Source organism: Meleagris gallopavo, chromosome 22 (assembly GCF_905368555.1).
Source record: "Meleagris gallopavo chromosome 22, MGAL_WU_HG_1.1, whole genome shotgun sequence".
NCBI lineage: Eukaryota > Metazoa > Chordata > Aves > Galliformes > Phasianidae > Meleagris > Meleagris gallopavo.
The window spans coordinates 9,524,567-9,540,827 of NC_139425.1; the positions used below are offsets into that span (position 1 = coordinate 9,524,567).

General features: G+C 58.7%; 1 protein-coding gene across 3 annotated transcripts; it reads left to right on the forward strand.

The window, feature by feature from the left end:
- Positions 1-642: 642 nt before the first annotated feature.
- RGS19 (regulator of G protein signaling 19) lies at positions 643-16,236 on the forward strand. Of its 3 annotated transcripts, none has more exons than XM_085241603.1 (6): positions 643-820; positions 8,861-8,994; positions 9,285-9,421; positions 11,071-11,145; positions 11,809-12,043; positions 12,638-16,220. In XM_085241603.1, exons 3-6 carry the CDS (start codon positions 9,321-9,323, stop codon positions 12,824-12,826), a joined length of 600 nt encoding a protein of 199 aa, XP_085097729.1. In that variant the 5' UTR covers positions 643-820; positions 8,861-8,994; positions 9,285-9,320; the 3' UTR covers positions 12,827-16,220. The 3 variants fall into 3 exon arrangements, with proteins under 3 accessions (XP_085097729.1, XP_085097730.1, XP_085097731.1); XM_085241604.1 differs by lacking the exon at positions 643-820 and adding an exon at positions 7,032-7,135; XM_085241605.1 differs by lacking the exons at positions 643-820; positions 8,861-8,994 and having other exon boundaries at positions 9,281-9,420; positions 12,638-16,236.
- Positions 16,237-16,261: the final 25 nt, after the last annotated feature.

Consider the following 16,261-nt stretch of genomic DNA (forward strand, 5'->3'; position numbering starts at 1 on the left):
TCAATAACAGAGAAATTCAAGGAAAATCACTCCGCTCCCAGCAGTCCCACGCACCCACAGAGCAGGGGTGCCTCCAGCTCTTTCCCTTCCCAGGGCATTTGGGGAAAGCCTCAATGGGAGAGCAGAGGTGGGGCATTTTCCCCCCTTGTGCCCCCATAGCACAGAGATGGTCTGGGTGACGATGCTGGGGGTGCTGCTGGTGCTGGGTGCCAGTGCTGCGTGCCGCTTTGGGGTGCACAGTGCTGAGTGCTGGGGAAGGGCACTGGGTTCAGGATGCTGGTGCAGGGGGTCCCGGTGCCCTGCGGTGGCACAGGATGCCTCCATCGGGGTGCCGGTGCTGGATGCTGCTACAGGGCTCCGGGTGTGAGATATCAGTATGGGGTGTGCAGTGATGGGTTACAAAGGTGCTGGGCGCACAGTGCTGCTGCAGGATCCTGTTCCTGGTGCAGGATGCAGTTCGGGTGCTGGTGCCGGTGCCGGTGCTGGCCGCGCACACCGGACAGCCGGTGTAGGGCACACACTGGGTGCCGGTGTAAGGCACGGGACCGGGCGCTGCGTGTGTGTACGTGTGTGTCTCTGTGTGTGTGTGTGTGTGCGTGTGTGTGTGTGTTTTGACGTGAGGAAGTGCCAAAGCTGCAATTGCTTTAGGAAGTCAATCGCAGGGGCCGGGGGACGCGTGCGCAGTGCAGCCGCTCCGCTCCGCTCCGCTCCCGCTGCCTCTCCCTCTCCCTCCGGTGTCGAACCCGGGGGCAGCGCACGGGCGGCGGCCGTGGGCACGGGGCAGCGGACGGCGCTGCTCGACGGCGCGGATGCCCGACCCGTGAGTAACCCACGGCCCGGCCCGGGGGATGCCGGGGGCTGGGACGGAGGGGGGGGGGGGGGGGACGACGACGACACGGACCCGCCACCCCCGTGCATTGCCCGGCCCACCCCCCCTGCAGGCTGCGGCCGGACCCCTTTTGCATCCCCATCCTTGTAACGCTCCCTTCGCCGCCCCTCCGTGCGCGCTCCCCCCTGCACGCACCCCCCTTTTGCATGACCCCCCCTTTCTCCGTGATTCCCCTCTTCTCCATGACCGCCCCCCCTCATTATCCCCCCACCCCCCCCGTTTCCCACGCATCTCCCCCTTTCCGTGCATCCTCCCCTTTTCCTCCTCCCCTCTCCGGGCACATACACTGAGCACCGCGGGGCGCTGATGGAGAGGGAGTGTGCGTCCGTGTGTCCGTGTGTCACCGCCTGTCACCGGCCCCGTGCGCGAGGGGGGACAGCGCGATGCTCCGTGGGGCGGGGGCACAGAGCGCACCGGGCCTGAGGGGGGGTTCCCCTCTCGTCCCCTTCCTCCCCGTCGTCCCCGGAGAGGGCCGAGCCCCTGCGAGGAGGAGGATGGAGGAGGAAGGAGGAAGGCGGGGGCCCCCTCCCATCGCAGGGATGGCTGCACTGGGTTTTGCCCAACCCAGGGGGAGGGTTGCTTTGGGGTCACCCCCCGGGGCCTTCTCTGCACCCACAGGTGTGCAGTGCTGGAGCATCCTCTGTGGGATGTGGGTTCTCTGCGTGCTTCCTGCAGCCAGGGGTGCTGTACCCCACCAGCAGCACTGACCTCGCTGTGGCATGGGGAGGTTGGCTGAGGTCAGGGCGAGCCTGAGTTCCAGTCACCATCGGGTCCTCCAGCACCAGGCAGGGGGACATGGTGACCAGGGGACTTAGTGACCAGAAGACCCAGTGACCGGGATGTGGTTCCCCCATAGGGACATGCCATCTATCTGTCACCCAACACGAGCCCATCACGTGGGCTTGGCGGCTTGGCCGGGGGATGGAGAGAGCCGACAGCATCCCTGGGCATAGCGAGGATCCCCCGGGAAGCTCCCTCCCTCCTTCCCTCCCCATGAGGCTGCTCTGGCGCGGATCCATGGCCTTATTTAAGAAACTCAACAAAAAGTGTTAAGTGAGTGGGAGGGATTTCCCTGCTGCAAGAAGATTTGGTTCCCCTCTGGATGCGGCTCCGCCATCCCGGGCAGGATTGGTGCTCACAGTGCCTGCTGTCCCAGTGGATGTGTTGTGCATTGGGTTGCCCCAGTGGGCACGTACCTCAGGATGCATCCCAGGGGACAATGCCACATCAGATTTCCCTACAAGGATTTCAGCTCCTCCGCCTCAGCCCTTCCCCACAAATGACTCAAAGCTGCTAATCAAAATACAGTCGTGTTCTTCGGCAATTAAACAAACTCTACCTCATAAGATTATAGTGGGGAAGCAGGGGTTTGGTGACTTGGATATGCATCAGTCGGGGTCTGTGCGCCCGTTTTGATATCGTTATTTAAAATAAAATGAGAGGAATCAAAGGGAAATAATCTGATCATGCTGCTCCAACCCAGAGATAGAAAGGGAAAAAAAATACCCCGGCAGAGTAATTCATGCTTAGCTGCCCGAGGTGTGGGAGCAGCACATCTTCACCGCCTCCCAAAGTGTATCTCTCCTCTCTTTGCCACATGCTCACTGTGAGGCTGGAACCGCAGCACTCTGAGTTCTGCTGGGCCCATGCAGAGAGCGCGGGGCAGCGCTGCATGCTGCTCTGCCCCTAGGAGCAGTACCACGAGCACCTTTGGAGCAGAAGCTCCACGAGCTCTGCAGAGCCTCTCCTGACCTCTCCTGCTGGTCTTTCTTTTTCCCCAAGTTTGTATCCTCCGGAGAAAATTCCTTCGGAAATTCAGCTCTGAGGGAGGTAGGCTCACCACACTGGGTTCTGCTCCATCCCTCAGCCATGCTGGTGGGGGTCTGTGCTCCCCCTGGGTGGTTTCTTGCAGTGAGCCCCTGTTGTGCACCCACACCCCAGCAATAGGGCTGTTAGTGGGTTGCAGGGTTGTGCTGGGATCGTGGCCGCTTCCGGGTTGCCCTGTGCCCACCGCTGCTTCCTATTACTCAGTTCCTTCTTCATCTCTCTGCACGTCTCTGCATTTCCACTGCAAAGGCTGTTTGGAGGGGGTGGGTCTAAAACCATTTGGTTCTGTGTGTTATTTATTAGCTACTTCTCGATTCGGGGGGGGAGAAATTGGATGTTGCTCCCAGTTCTCGCAATGATTCTCACCCAATGGAGAGGAGAGGACAGTGTATGGCGTCCCACACTGCTGCAGGAGGAGAAGGTGCTGAGCTCTCACATTGTTGCAGCCCGGAGCTGGCAGCTGCTCTATGGAGGATGTCACCATCCCCACTCCAGCTCCGTGGCACTCAGCCTTGTGGGCACCTCGTCCAGTGCTGGGCATTCCATCAGCTCTCCTGGCCCATTTCCAGTAGTGCCCAGTCCATTCATTCCCCTCTGCTTCACCAAGTGCTGACCATGCCACTGCCCCTCATGTTCCCTTCCCTACCATCACCGATGGGCACTGGAGCAGTGCTGATCTGCCTGTTCTCCTCCATGCTCTCACCCTGCAATCCAAGCCCAGCCAGCTCTGTGCACTCATGCATTTTGCTGGTGAGCTCTGTTGCAATGAGAGCATTTCCAACAGGCTGTAGTGGGGCTGCTCCCTGTGCTGCTTTGGGTGCTCAGAAAGTCTCCAATCCCTTGCAGCGATGGCAGCACAGAGCTGCCTTCTCAAGACCTCCTGCAGGGGTGGGATGCCTTCAGTCCAGCTGTGCATGCATTGCTGCAGCTGCAGGGCTGATGCGTGGCTGGGGGCAGCTGTGTCCGTGCCATCCCCTGTGCCAGCAGCTGGGCACCAGAGGACGTGACATTTGGTGGCTTTGGGATACAACTACAGCTCAGACCAAAGCCAGGCTCGTGCTGCACCCAAGGAAATGGGGACGGACACAAGGGGCAGCCCCAGAGCTGCTCCTATCCCACACCGTGTCCTGCCTTTGGTTCAGCCCCAGGAAGGTGGCAGCAGTAGCAAGAACAACGGAATCCGTTGGCATTCAGCATCAATATTCATCACAGGCATGGAAAAAGGGGGTTTCCTGACAGCAGGAAAACATAAGCTAGAATTTCCAAACAAGCTGCACTTCCAGTTCTCTGAGCAGCCCTGGAAATGGCCTCACCTGCTTTGTGCTGAGCTGCTGGGGGCTCTTTACACAGACAGTGAGGATTGCTGGGTTTGTGGATGGGGCTCCATATAGAAGGAAGCCAGCAAAGTGTTTGGGGTGCAGGGTTTGGGTTTTCCCTTGCCCTCCCTCCTTTCTCCTGGGTGAACTTGCTGGGGGCTCCTGCAGAAGGCAAATGCCCACGCGGTGGTTCAGTGCAAAGGGCAGGAGAAGAGCAAACAGGTGCAGCAACCCCGGAAAAGGAAGGGAAAGCTTTGTGCCGGCCTCACCAAACAAGAAAAAATAATAATGAGGAATGACAATGCTGTGGGGCGGTGTGGGACGCCGTGCTGCATGCTGTGCCCATGGCACAGGGGCCATGCAGGGTGACAGCGCTTCCTTCCTCCGTGCCACCAGCTCCTCCCTGCGTGGCTGAGCTGAACCCTGCAGACTTTGTTCCCCTTTGGTTGGGTTTTAAATAACCCATGGGTCTGTGTCTCCTCGGTGCTTGTCAAAGCCGGGACAGTGCAGAGCATCCCTGTGGTGGTGACTGATGTGTGTCCCCCAAGGGCTGTCCTGGGGATGGGGCAGCAGAGGGGATGCCATGCATGCCGTGCCCACCAGCGTGGGCACCTGTCCTGGGCTCTGCCTGCAGCCTGATCCTGAAAGTGCTGGCAGTGTGCAGCGCCTTCGTGCCCACATAGGTGGGCACACAGCTCTGTGTGCAGCACTGGGGGCTCCAGGTGCTGCGTTTGGTCTCATCCTGGGGCTGAGCAGGAAATCACCCGGTAGCTGCATGGAGCCGCCCTTTGACCCAGCACCTCCCTGGGATGCAGAGGGTTTTCATTCACCTCGATGTGGTTGTTTGTTCCCTTTCCTTGGAAAAGACAATGCCCCATCTCTGTGCCCTTGGCTCTTTGAGGCTCCACAGCCCCAATCACCGTGGGTTCCCAGTGCTGAGGAGGCCGTGAGCCCCACACATGGGTGCCACCTGCATCCATGCGCAGAAACTCTTCTGCCTCTCACCAGGATGCACATGAGCAAAAGTGCTCCGTATTCTCCATCAGTGGAGGGATTTAGCATCCAAAAGTGGGATTTTGGTGCTGGGGTCAGGATGCTCAGCAGAGGGATGCACAGCTGCACAACTACTCAGGGTCCGCTCCAGATGCAAACCACGGCCCGAGCAGCAGCACAGCAAGGCTTCATCCCTTCCTTCCCTTCCTTCCCTCTCCCCGTGTGCCTGCTGCTCGGCCCGTGCCTCTGCCCACTATTGATCCCCACGATCTTTCTCCTTTCGCATGGATCATTACCAAATGCTTAATGGGAGTCTGCCTTAACAACGCCACGATACCTCCACTAATAGAAACATAATTGTCAGGGTTTGCCTTATTAAATCCCCCAGCTGATTGGCGCGGGTGCTATTTTTGGGCTCTGAAATAATTAACCACGTTTCTGTGCGAGAGCTGGGGCTGAAGGGAGGGTGCTGGCAGCGTTGTGCCCGCAGGGCTGGGGCAGAGCTGTGGGATTTGGGGATGGTGGGCTATGGGGAGTGTGGTGGGAGCTTTGGGGTGTTGAGGTGGGTAGCTGTGGAGGTGTGTGGTGGCAGCTTTGGGATGTTTGGTGGGGAGCTTTTGGGATATGGGAGTTTTTGGGATGTGTGATGAGGAGTTTTGGGGATGTGCGATGGGGTTTGGCTCAGAGGATGCTCAGTGCAGGAGCAACCAGTGCTGGGGACTGGGGCTGATAAAGAAATCATTGCAGGACTCCTGGAGACATCTGCTCCCCGCTGCCACCTCTACAGGGTGCAGGGGCACTTTGTGGGCATGCTCTGGGCAGGTGCAGGGCTGCACATCACCACCTCTTTGGCTCTCACGTGGTCGAAGTGTCCCGGATCAGGCTGTGGTACCGGGCACCGCTGTCACTGCTGTGCTGGCAGCATGGAGGTCAGCCTTACCCCATGCCCACAGGCACCATCCCAATGCAGGAGCTTGAGCCTCACCTTTTGAGTCCCTTCTAATTGCTGAAGTGGGAGGGGGAAAAAAAAAAAGAAAGAGAAAAAGCAGTCTAAGAATAGCTCCCAAAACTTCCTGTGCACCAGCAGGTGTCTGGGGCGCACTGCGGGGTGGGGGCAGCTGCGGGGCCAGGCTGTGCCCATGGGGCAAACCCAGGGGGCGTGGGGGGTCCCTGCCGAGGAGCAGAGCTGCCAAAGCATGGGGGTTTTGCACAGGGCCTGGGGAATTCCCCTGTGGCGGTGTAGGCTCAGCGCTGGGGCAGCGGCGGTGCAGCCGCGTTGGGTTTTGGGTGTTGGGGTGCACGGCGTTGGGATTTTGGTGGGTTTTTGGTTGATGGGTGCACGCTGCATCGCCCAGCTCTCGCTCTGTGCTCCCTTTGCTGCAGTCGGAGCAATGACCGCCGGTGTCTGTGCCGTTGTTGCAGCCCCGCGGGCAAATTCAATCAAGGAAGCTGAGGTTGCACGGCCGATTTTTCTCTCACATGTTGCTTTTGTTTGTGAGTCACTCTCAGCCGAGAGGGCTCAGCCCCGCACTGCATGGCAGCAGGTGGGTGCAGCCCCACTCTGCAGTGGCACTGCTGGGAGGCACTGTGCCAGCGGGGCTTTGGTTCATCTCACCCCGCTCCAGGCCTTGCGGCTCGCTGCCCAATTCTTCCCCCGTGGGTGATGCTCCAGAGAAAATCCTGGGGCACCACATGTTGGCACCGTTCCTCTGGATGGATCCTTGCATTGCGCAGGGTATGATGCCACAATGGCCGCTTCCTTGGTTCTACGGGTTCCTCCGGTGCTGACGTGCCCTTGGTGTCCTCACGTTGCCCCAGATGTCCCCGTCCTGCCTGGGAGAGCCGTGTCCCCACACTGCAGGAGGGATGCGGCACCCGCGGCTCTCAGCCGGGCAGAGCAGCGTGGCCTTGGCGGGGCTTTCCCAAAAAAGGTCTGAACTCTTCAGTTGAGTTTGCCACTTCCCTTACCACTCCCTTTCCTGTGAGAGGATGTGTTCGGCTTCTTTTCTTTTCTCTTTCTTTCTTCTTTTCCCTCCCGGCTCCCTGGCCGGCCAATGCTGCGCACCGCGAGCTGGGTGCTGACGGCGTGGCCATGGCTGGAATAGCACAGGTACGGGTGTGGGGACGGACCCGGCGCTGCCTGAGACATCCATGGTGTTTGGTGGGCGCTGCAATCCAGCAGCCACTCTGGGGAAGGGGACGTTTCCCTTCCAAAGTAATTTTGGGGAGCATCCCCCATGGCCGGCTGCATGGGGGCTCGGGGCGGTGATGTGCACTGGGGTGGCACAGCCCCATCTCTGTCACCTCTGTGCCATGATCGGATGGGGAGAGCTCAATGGGGACGTTGTAGGTGTGGGAGCTGGCACGGAATGGCACGGGGGAGCCCGGAATTTGGGGACTCTGAGGCCGTGTGCTGCAGCTACGTCACTGAATGTGGGGCAGCACCGCAGGGCGCTGAGGCTGGGTGGGGGCTATGAGGCTGTCTTGTGTCTGTGTTTGGGAAACATCCCCTGTCCTCCATCTTCCTCTTTTTGCAGTCTTGTGCACACCCACACCTCCCCATGGGCTCTGGCTCTGTGCGGTTCTGCTTCCTGATCTGCTGTCCCAGTGGTCCCAGCATGGTGGGACAGCACTGCAGCACTGCCACGCTCCATCCCCACGTCCCCATCCCTTGGCCACCCCATGCTCTGTGCTCCAGTGCTGCATTCAGTGCAGTGGGATGCAGCAGGAGGGGTCCCAGCATAATTCCTTTGTGTTTTCCCCCTTCTCACATCATTACTGTAATGAACGCCTCAGACCAAGGAGCCACCAGGATTTGTTGTGGGATTTTGCTGCTTGTGCAGCCATTGAGAATGAGGTTGGTTGGTATAGGAAAAGCAAAGAAAAGGGGAAAATGAGGATTCTGCAATCATCTGCCAACAGTGCTGTCTGAGGGCACAGAGCTGCTGCCGAGCAGGGTGACAAGGTCACAGCCATCCTGCCAGCACTCGAGGCTATAAATAGGGACAATTGGGAGAGAAGCACAGACTCTCTCCTTTTTAGTTCCTGCAGGAGCACAGGGAACCAGCGGGAGGGCTTCGGGGACCGGGGAGAGGAGCTTGCAGCAGGCGACCGCAGCCCCCAGTCCTTGTGCCTGTGGTGCATCGCTCCAAGCCTCCGCCACCAGCATCCCCTGCTCAGCCTGTGCCCTGCTGGGATGCACATCCCAGGTCCTGGCTCTGCAGCATGATAGAGCAATGGGACATGGAGCATTCCCACTGCAGGTGGGGGATGGGGCAGGTCCAGTCGGTGCCACTGAGCTCTGCCGAGCTCTGGGCCTGGCCAACAGTTGGCACAGAGTTTGGGTGTAGTGCTGGGAGTTGAGAACTTCCTCCGTTTCCTTCCACTCACATGATGTCGTGGAGCGGCTCTGACTTCCCTGTCCTGGACCTAAATGCCTCCATGGTGCTTGGCTGTGGCACGGGGCACAGCTGTGAGAGGCTGAGCCCTGACCATGGGCAGTACCTAAACCCTGCAGGGCAGAGCTGGGATGTGGGGCACCCAGCATGGGGCAGGCAGCCCCCAGGCAGTGGGGGGACCCTATGAGTGCCGTATGCAGGCGGGCTGTCACACAGCCAGCAAAGCGAGAGCAGGGTCAGAGAGCAGTGTGGGGCAGCCTGCTATGCCCTCCCCTCCTTTTCTTCTCACTTCCTTTTCTTGCACCAGTATCTGCCTGCATTGCCCCAGCCTGCACAGGGCTCTTCTCAGCATGACACAGCCCTTCGCCAGCTGCTCCCACGCAGGGTCCATGCTCACTATGGGGGTAACATGGTGCCACTCCTCTTGCTTATTGCAGGCTCCAGCCGTGCGGCTGCAGGGACGCTAACCGGGCTGCTTGGGTCACCAGCGGCCTGGGAGCAGCAGCGAGCAGCAGAAGAGCCCCTGGAGCACGACCCACCCACGGCCACCGTGTATGAGGCTGGGACGCAGGTGAGATGAAAGTGGGGCTGGGAGCAGTGGGGAGGGGGAGGGCAAAATAAATCACTGCGAGCCACAGCGCAGGGGTCCCTTGGTCACCTGTGTGAGGTGGGGAGAGGAGGACGCATGGGGACAGTGTGTCACCCAGAGCTGGGGGTTGCTGACCACCTGCTTGCAGCGGCAGTGACCTCAGCCCCTTGGATGCCACTTGGACCCAAATGCTGCTTTTTGAGGTGAGGGGAGCCGGGGTGGTCGCCTGCCCACAGCTCACCCCCTCCCCCTCGTGCCCTCCTGCCTTGCAGTACGCAGGACCTGCGTCCGCAGAGCCACCCCTTCCGATGTCCCGGCATGAGACTTCTCCGACAACGGTGCAACCTGCCAGCAACCACCGACCCAATGCCTGCTGCTTCTGCTGGTGCTGCTGCTGCAGTTGCTCATGGTAAGCACGGGTCATGCAAGCAGCACTTTGGTCCTACATGGCTGGTTCAGCACCGAGGTGTGGCTAAAGCCGGAGCTGCAGGGATGGGGTTCCTTTGGGCACAGCACCACGAGCAGCGGTGCAGGAGCGCAGCTGGGATGGAGCCGTCCCCACTCACCTCGTCTCAGGGGTGCCCATGTGCTTTGTGCTTAGTCAGCAGCCAAAAGCCAAAGATGTGCTGCAATTAGACAGGCTGTGAGTGATGTTCGTGCAGGGGGATTGCACACAGTGCTTTGGAAAGGGGTGTTTTGGGGGTGGGTGTCAGCACCACTGCAGGTGCACGGGGCTATGTGCGTTGCTGTCCTCCCGATGGATCCCTGTGAGTTCACCCTGCCGAGCCCCAGTGCACCACAGCTCCTTCCCTTCAGCCAAGTCGTTAGAAATATATAGAGCAGAAAGCAGTATTGGGCTGGGAACCCTCATCCTGTGCTGCATCGATGGCTCTGCTGGGGCTGCACGTGGGAGCATCACAGCCAGCGGCCATCCCAAACCCAGGGCAGCAGCAGGACTGCCGTGCACAGCAGTGTGCAGAGCTGAGCTCCCCACACTGCCTCAAGCCATCGCCAGCTGCTCACCTCCATCTGCATCCCAGCTCCCTTTTGGGCCTGGATAACCAGGTTTTGGGGAGCTAACCTGCTCACAGCATCAGCCCGTTGTGAGATTGCTGACAGCTTTGTGTGCCGCAGCAGTGTTGGGTTTTGCAGCCACTGACAGCATTGAGCCCGGAGGAGCATCCAAACCTGGAGCTGAGCCCCTTGCAAACCCATGGACCAACCGCAGCACTGATGCATCATTGCTGTGCAAGGCCCTGCTCTTGGGGCCCCATTCTCCTGATCCAGCTTTGTTTCCTCAAATGCAACAAGGACTGAGAGCAGCGCGACACCCACCCGTGTCCCACCTTGGCATCTGCAGGAGCTTGGGAGCAGAAGCAAACGAGGATGGTGCAAGGCACTCCTAGACTCGGGGACATCAGGCACCGCGCCCTGTGGCACAGCACAGGCGGGGACGTGCCCACCCCAGCTGCTGCTCTCAGGGTTAAACCCGGGATTGCAGCCAGGGGCAGTGTTGCAAGCAGGAAGCGCTGCGGTCGGCGCCCAGCTCCGAAATTGGTGGGCCGGGGGAAGTTGGCTGGAGGCCGCTTTCCTCTTGCAGCACGGGGCCGAGGATGGGGGGAGCAGGGGACATCGGTGTCGCGGTGCTTGCCTGCAGGCAGTGCTGGTGCTGGGCATCGTGGCCACACCACAGCTCAGGGTCCAGCGCTTTGTCTTCCTAATTCTATCCCGGCCGCCCGCTTCCTGTGCGGGCTGAGCCCTGCTGGCAGCAGGAGGAGGCGATAGCGCAGCACGGTGTCCTGCAGCAGTGCGTTGGTGCCGGGTTGCACGGTGCACACTGGCCGTGGTGCCTGATGCCTGGCACAGCCGTGCCCTGAGCGCAGGAAACGTCACCACACGGTCAGGGCAGAATCGCACAAAGGAAGGGAAGGAGCAGAGGTGTGGGATGTGGGTGCCCACGGCGGGAGTTTGGTGGGCAGGAGGTAGCAGGGTGAGGGTGAGGTGGGGCTGCAGCCCCATGCCCAGCTGCCCATTACTACCTTTCCATCTCCCCGTTAGGAACGAGGACCGGGAGCGAGCGTGGAGGGCGTCCCGGGAGACCAAACTGGAGACCATCCCAAACTGTGAAGCGTGGTGAGTGTGGGGACAACGGGTGTATGGTACAGCATCTCATGACACATCATGGCACAGGAAGCTATTCACCAAGCTCCCTGCCTGCAGGGACACGTGGGGGCACCTGCACCGGGCATCCACTGCCTTGGAAATGAGACAGAGCTGCCTGCACACAGCCTGGCCATGGCTGGTGCCAGGGATCAGATGCGTTAATTAGCGGTATTGATGGCTCCTGCCTTGCTTTAGTAATTAGGATCTTGCTCCCCCAGCTGTCAGTGCTGGTGCATGGACCTGCCAGCAGTGCAGCTCAGCACGGGAAGGGGTTTTGCACCCTCCTGGGTATGTGCAGAGCTGGCAGCACAATATGTCCCCTTTTGGGAAATTCAGCTTCAACCCAGCCCACAGTGTGGCCTGGCTGAGCAGAGCCAGGATAAACCCCATGGGCACTTCTGGAGATCTCCAGGAGCTCCATAATGAACGGAGCCTGAGCAGGAGCACGAGCACAGGGGATGTGTTTGGGAGCAGCCCCTCTGGGATGGCTCAGAGCTGGGATCATCCCTGCGCAATCCCTGTTTCTGAGGGATGGATTCAACAGAGAAAACCCGGCCCTATCCCATCCCACATCGAGCATCCCTCTCCAGTTGTAATGCCTTCCCTTTGCCTCCCGCCCCGCTGACCCCACAGCTCCAAACCCACCACGGAGGAGGTGCGGGGCTGGGCGCAGTCCTTTGACAAGCTGATGAAGAGCCCGGCTGGTCGCAACGTCTTCCGGGAGTTCTTGAGGACTGAGTACAGTGAGGAGAACATGCTCTTCTGGCTGGCGTGCGAGGAGCTCAAAACCGAGTGCAACAAACACACCATCGATGAGAAGGCCAGGACCATCTATGAGGACTACATCTCCATCCTCTCGCCCAAGGAGGTACGTGGCAAAAATGCTCTGGGAAGGTTTTGGTCCCTTCTGTGGTTAAGAGGAGGTTTGGGGGTGGGTTCTTAGGGACAGGGCACCCGCGTGCAGCGGTGTTGGGGTACCGGAGGGATGGTCACAGCGCTACATCCCTAAGTCCAACGGGACGGCATCGGGAGGGTGTTTGTGCCCAGCGACGTCCCAGTCCCACGTCTCTGCCCCCAAATCTCCTCGCGTGGCCGCGCCGGCGTTGTGCTGCGGGGCCGAAACCTCACGAGGGCACCATCGTGCCGAGGAGATGCGGCTGCAGGGGACACCCCAACCCCGCTCCCTGCGCACGGCCCGAGGCCGCGGGGGTGGATGAGCTCCTGCTGCTCCGCTACGCCCGGAGCGGTGCGAACCAACCCGAGCCCCGTTCCCATCCCTCGTTTGGAAGCCGGTTTTCTCCCCCTTGGCTCATGGCGGGGTCCCCACCTTTGGCCGTGGCACCGCGCCGGGTCCCGACGCTCCGCTCAGCTCCGCGGGTCATCCCTCGTCCCCATCCTGCGGGGCTGTGCCCGGGGTTGGGGGCTCGTCGCTGGGGTCCCACAGCCCTCATTTCTCGTCCAGGTGAGCCTGGACTCGCGGGTGCGGGAGGTGATCAACAGGAAGATGCAGGAGCCGTCCTCGCACACATTCGACGACGCTCAGCTCCAGATCTACACGCTGATGCACAGAGACTCCTACCCTCGCTTCCTGAACTCTGCCATATACAAATCGCTGCTCCAGAACGTCTCCCGCTCCTCCTCGGAGTCCTAAAGGCCGTGGGGACACCGGCGGGGACGCGGCACCAGGAGGGAGGGGAGTAAGGGAGGGGGGCACGGCCCGGCTCTTCTCCACCCCCCCCGTTTTTAGCTTTTTACCTGTGAGCCCTCGGTCTCAGGGCCACCCCCAGGGCCGTCCCCGGGGTGGGGGCACCGCGGCGGCTCAGCTTGGGCTCGTACTACTGAACCCCGTCCCGGCCGGAGGCAGCAGGGGGTGCCCAGGGCTCAGTGCCCCCCGCCCCCCCCGGCTGCACCGCACCCACTTTCGAAGAGGTCACTTTATCCCTCCTCCATCGCACCTGGGGATGCAGCACATCCCCGATTCCCACCTGAGACCCCTTTGGGGACTTGTTTTGTTCTGCGGGTTTTGTTGTTGTTTTTTTTTTTTTGGAGGGGGGGGTGGGAGGGGGTCAGTCGTTGTTTGGTTTTTTAACTTTTTATTTTAAAAGGTGGTTTTGTTTTTTTTTTTTTTGTTGGCTTTCATTGGGGGACTGGAAGTGGGGAGGGAGGGTGTTGATGAGCGTCTGTTGTACATATAAAAACACATCGGGTTTACATCGCTGTGTCTGTTTGAAGCAGCACAGGGAAGGGAGCAGTCCCAGCAGATCCAGGGGACACCCCCTCGACCCCAGGCAGCCCCCACTGCTGCAACAGGGGGATGATGTCCCACATCCTGCTGCGGAGCAAAGGGAGGCAGCCCCCCAACGCAGCCCAGATCTGGGAGACTCCAGTCCCAACCAGACAGCAGGACGGGAGCATGCACTGATCACCCCAAACATAAGAGCATCCTGCATCCTTGGTGCAGGGAGCCCCTGGGAGAACATCAGTGTGGGTTGTGAGGGCACCAGGACCCCCAAAAGGAAAGGTTTTCAGCTGGACTGTACCTTCCTCAGCACGGGCACTGGGCTCTGCCCTCATCCTGCAGGAGGAGCTTGGCACTGAGCACCCAGGCAGGGCTGTGTGTGCAATGGGAAATGTCACAGGGAAAAGATATATCATATCTGTGTATTTTTGTATGGCACGAGGAGCTGTTTACCAAAGGCCCAGCTCCCAGCACTGCAACATTTCTGCCAGCAGCCCCTGCCCTTGTGCTGACACAGAGCCAACACCATGGCCCTAGCAGCAGCCACAGAGCCTTTGGGAAGTTCTGGAAGGGCTCTGGTGCAGAACAGCCCATGGCTTCACATCCACCCCCTTCTCTCCCCTGCCTTCAGAAAAAAAGAGCATCGGTTCTTTTTATTGAAGATATTTTTTAAGCAAACAAACTCTCAGCTCTTTTTTCTTGTTTGTTTCCTTCCTTCCTCATGGCGTGATTGAGTGGAAATTCATGTCAGTAAATTTAGTTTTTGTTTGCCAAGCTGGAAATACAACTCAAGAAAATGTATTTTTGAGAGAGAGCAGAGCTGGTTCGTTTGCTCAGGAATGTTGGTATTTTTATTATTTGGTTCTTAGTGCTCTGAGAGCCCCTTGCAGACCCAGTGGGTCAGACAGGCTCCCACAGCAGGGGCTCCCATCCTGTTCCAAGAAGCCATTAAGAACCAAGAGAGCATTTCTGGTGGATACAAAAGCAGCAAAGCAACAGCTTCACTGCCCAGGGCACTCCCCCTGCTTGTACCTCGAGTGATGGAAGTGTGACAGTGCTAATGAGTGATGCTAACCAGCAGCTCGGCAGCAGGAGCCCTGGCACAGAGGTGCAGCACACTGGTTTCCCTGCAGGCACTGAGCAGAGCCAGCACTGTGATAGGCCCCCCAACACCACACCCTGCATTACAGAGATCTTACCTTCATGTTTGGGTTTGCAGAGCATCCCCAGTGCTGTCCAGGAGCACAGCAGGCAGGTTGGATCCTCCACCAAGGTGCCAGCCCCACACAGACCCAATACCACCAGGTAAGCTGTGTCATCACTTGCTCACCATCCTAGCACTTAGGCATCCTGTCAGTGAATCTCCATCCCTCTTTACCCCATGGCTTTCCACCCTCTGACTGCCCCAGAAGCACAGCAGAATGCCATGACACAAGGTGCTATCCTCCAGCTTTTGAGGAGCTTCTTCTGTTTCTCAATCTCCGTATGTAAATTTAGGACTGCACTCAGGCTCCACTCCTCTTCTTACATTAATACAAGAAAAGCAACAGCAACTGGTAATTAGCTGGCTCCTGTTCACAGTGCACGAGCCAGAGTGCCTTGGCCAGCTTTGGTTTTATATCCTGAAGGGTTTTTTAAGCATTACTGTGAGGACACTGTTCCCTCACAAGCCTGGCTTGAATAATCCCATCCGCTGCAAGATGCGTGAGGCTTAACAAGTTGTCAGCATCTTTGAATCTTTTCCTTCTTGGGAGACTTGGCTTCACCCCATCAAGTGAAAGCCTTGAGCAAAGGATCCTGTTGGGATCACTGCCTCGAGAGGAACACAGCTCTCAAAGGGGCTGCAAGCACGTTTCCCATCGCTTTCATGTGGCTGCTTACTCCCCTCCCAACATCTCCAAGGTCTCTGCTAAATGTCTGCTGTCTGGCATGCTGAAAAGCCAATGGAAATACTTGCTTTTTCACTCCAAAACAGGGGAGCAATACTACTGATGTAACTGCAAATGCCCCGTGCTGCTTATGAGCACAAGAGTACAAGTGACCATACAGGGAGGTCCCTGGAATGCTGCATCACCTCGGTTAGAAGCTAGGAAACCCAGGAGAGAAGAGGGATTTTAAGTCTTAGACCAAGATCAAACACTACTGAAAGGAAAAGCAGGCTGCAGTTATCCTCACACCAACAGCCTGATCCTGCAGGTCCCCACCAACAAGGTCACATCTCCAGAGCTGGCATCTGAAGCTTGCTTTTGCTACCAGCTTTCTTCATCTCACCCCCCCCCTTGCAAGCACCAGCTACAAGCCCACCTCAAACATTCCCTGCAACGGCAATCAGGAGCAGACAGGCAAGGAGAGCAGCTCAGCCAGCAGGAACAGCAATGATCTGCTGGGTCTTCCTGCCCAACCAGATGTTAAGGGAGCTCTTGCCTGCTAGGGTCTCCTTGCCCTGCTCCTCCAAACCAACCACTTGTTTTTTTCTGGTGGCTGGAGTCACCTTGTTTTCAGTCTGTTACAATGTGGAGAGCAACGTTCTCGATATCATCTCTGCAGCAGCCTGTGCTGTTGGCATTTAAAGGCATGATATCACAAGCTATCTGACACCATGCAAAAATCACAAGAATACTGCAACATCCAACTGATCTGGACAGATGCATGTCATCACTGCCCAAGAAGCCCTGTTCTGTCAACAGGTCTCAGTCAGGTAAGGAGAGCCAGGACTGCCACCCAGCCACTCCAGGATTTGGCCTAATGTTTTAGCTTTTAAGAGCTGGCTAGAAGCAAGCTTTCACACACTGAGGGTCTATTCACGAGCAGCTTTCTGCTGTCTCATGGTCCAGGCATGGATCAGCC

Bases quoted from the DNA above. Each gene is read 5' to 3' on its own strand.
- RGS19 (XM_085241603.1), top strand. From the start codon at position 9,321: ATGTCCCGGCATGAGACTTCTCCGACAACGGTGCAACCTGCCAGCAAC. The intron at 9,422-11,070 runs GTAAGCACGGGT...TCTCCCCGTTAG, and splicing joins TGCTGCTGCAGTTGCTCATG to GAACGAGGACCGGGAGCGAG. The intron at 11,146-11,808 runs GTGAGTGTGGGG...CTGACCCCACAG, and splicing joins ATCCCAAACTGTGAAGCGTG to CTCCAAACCCACCACGGAGG.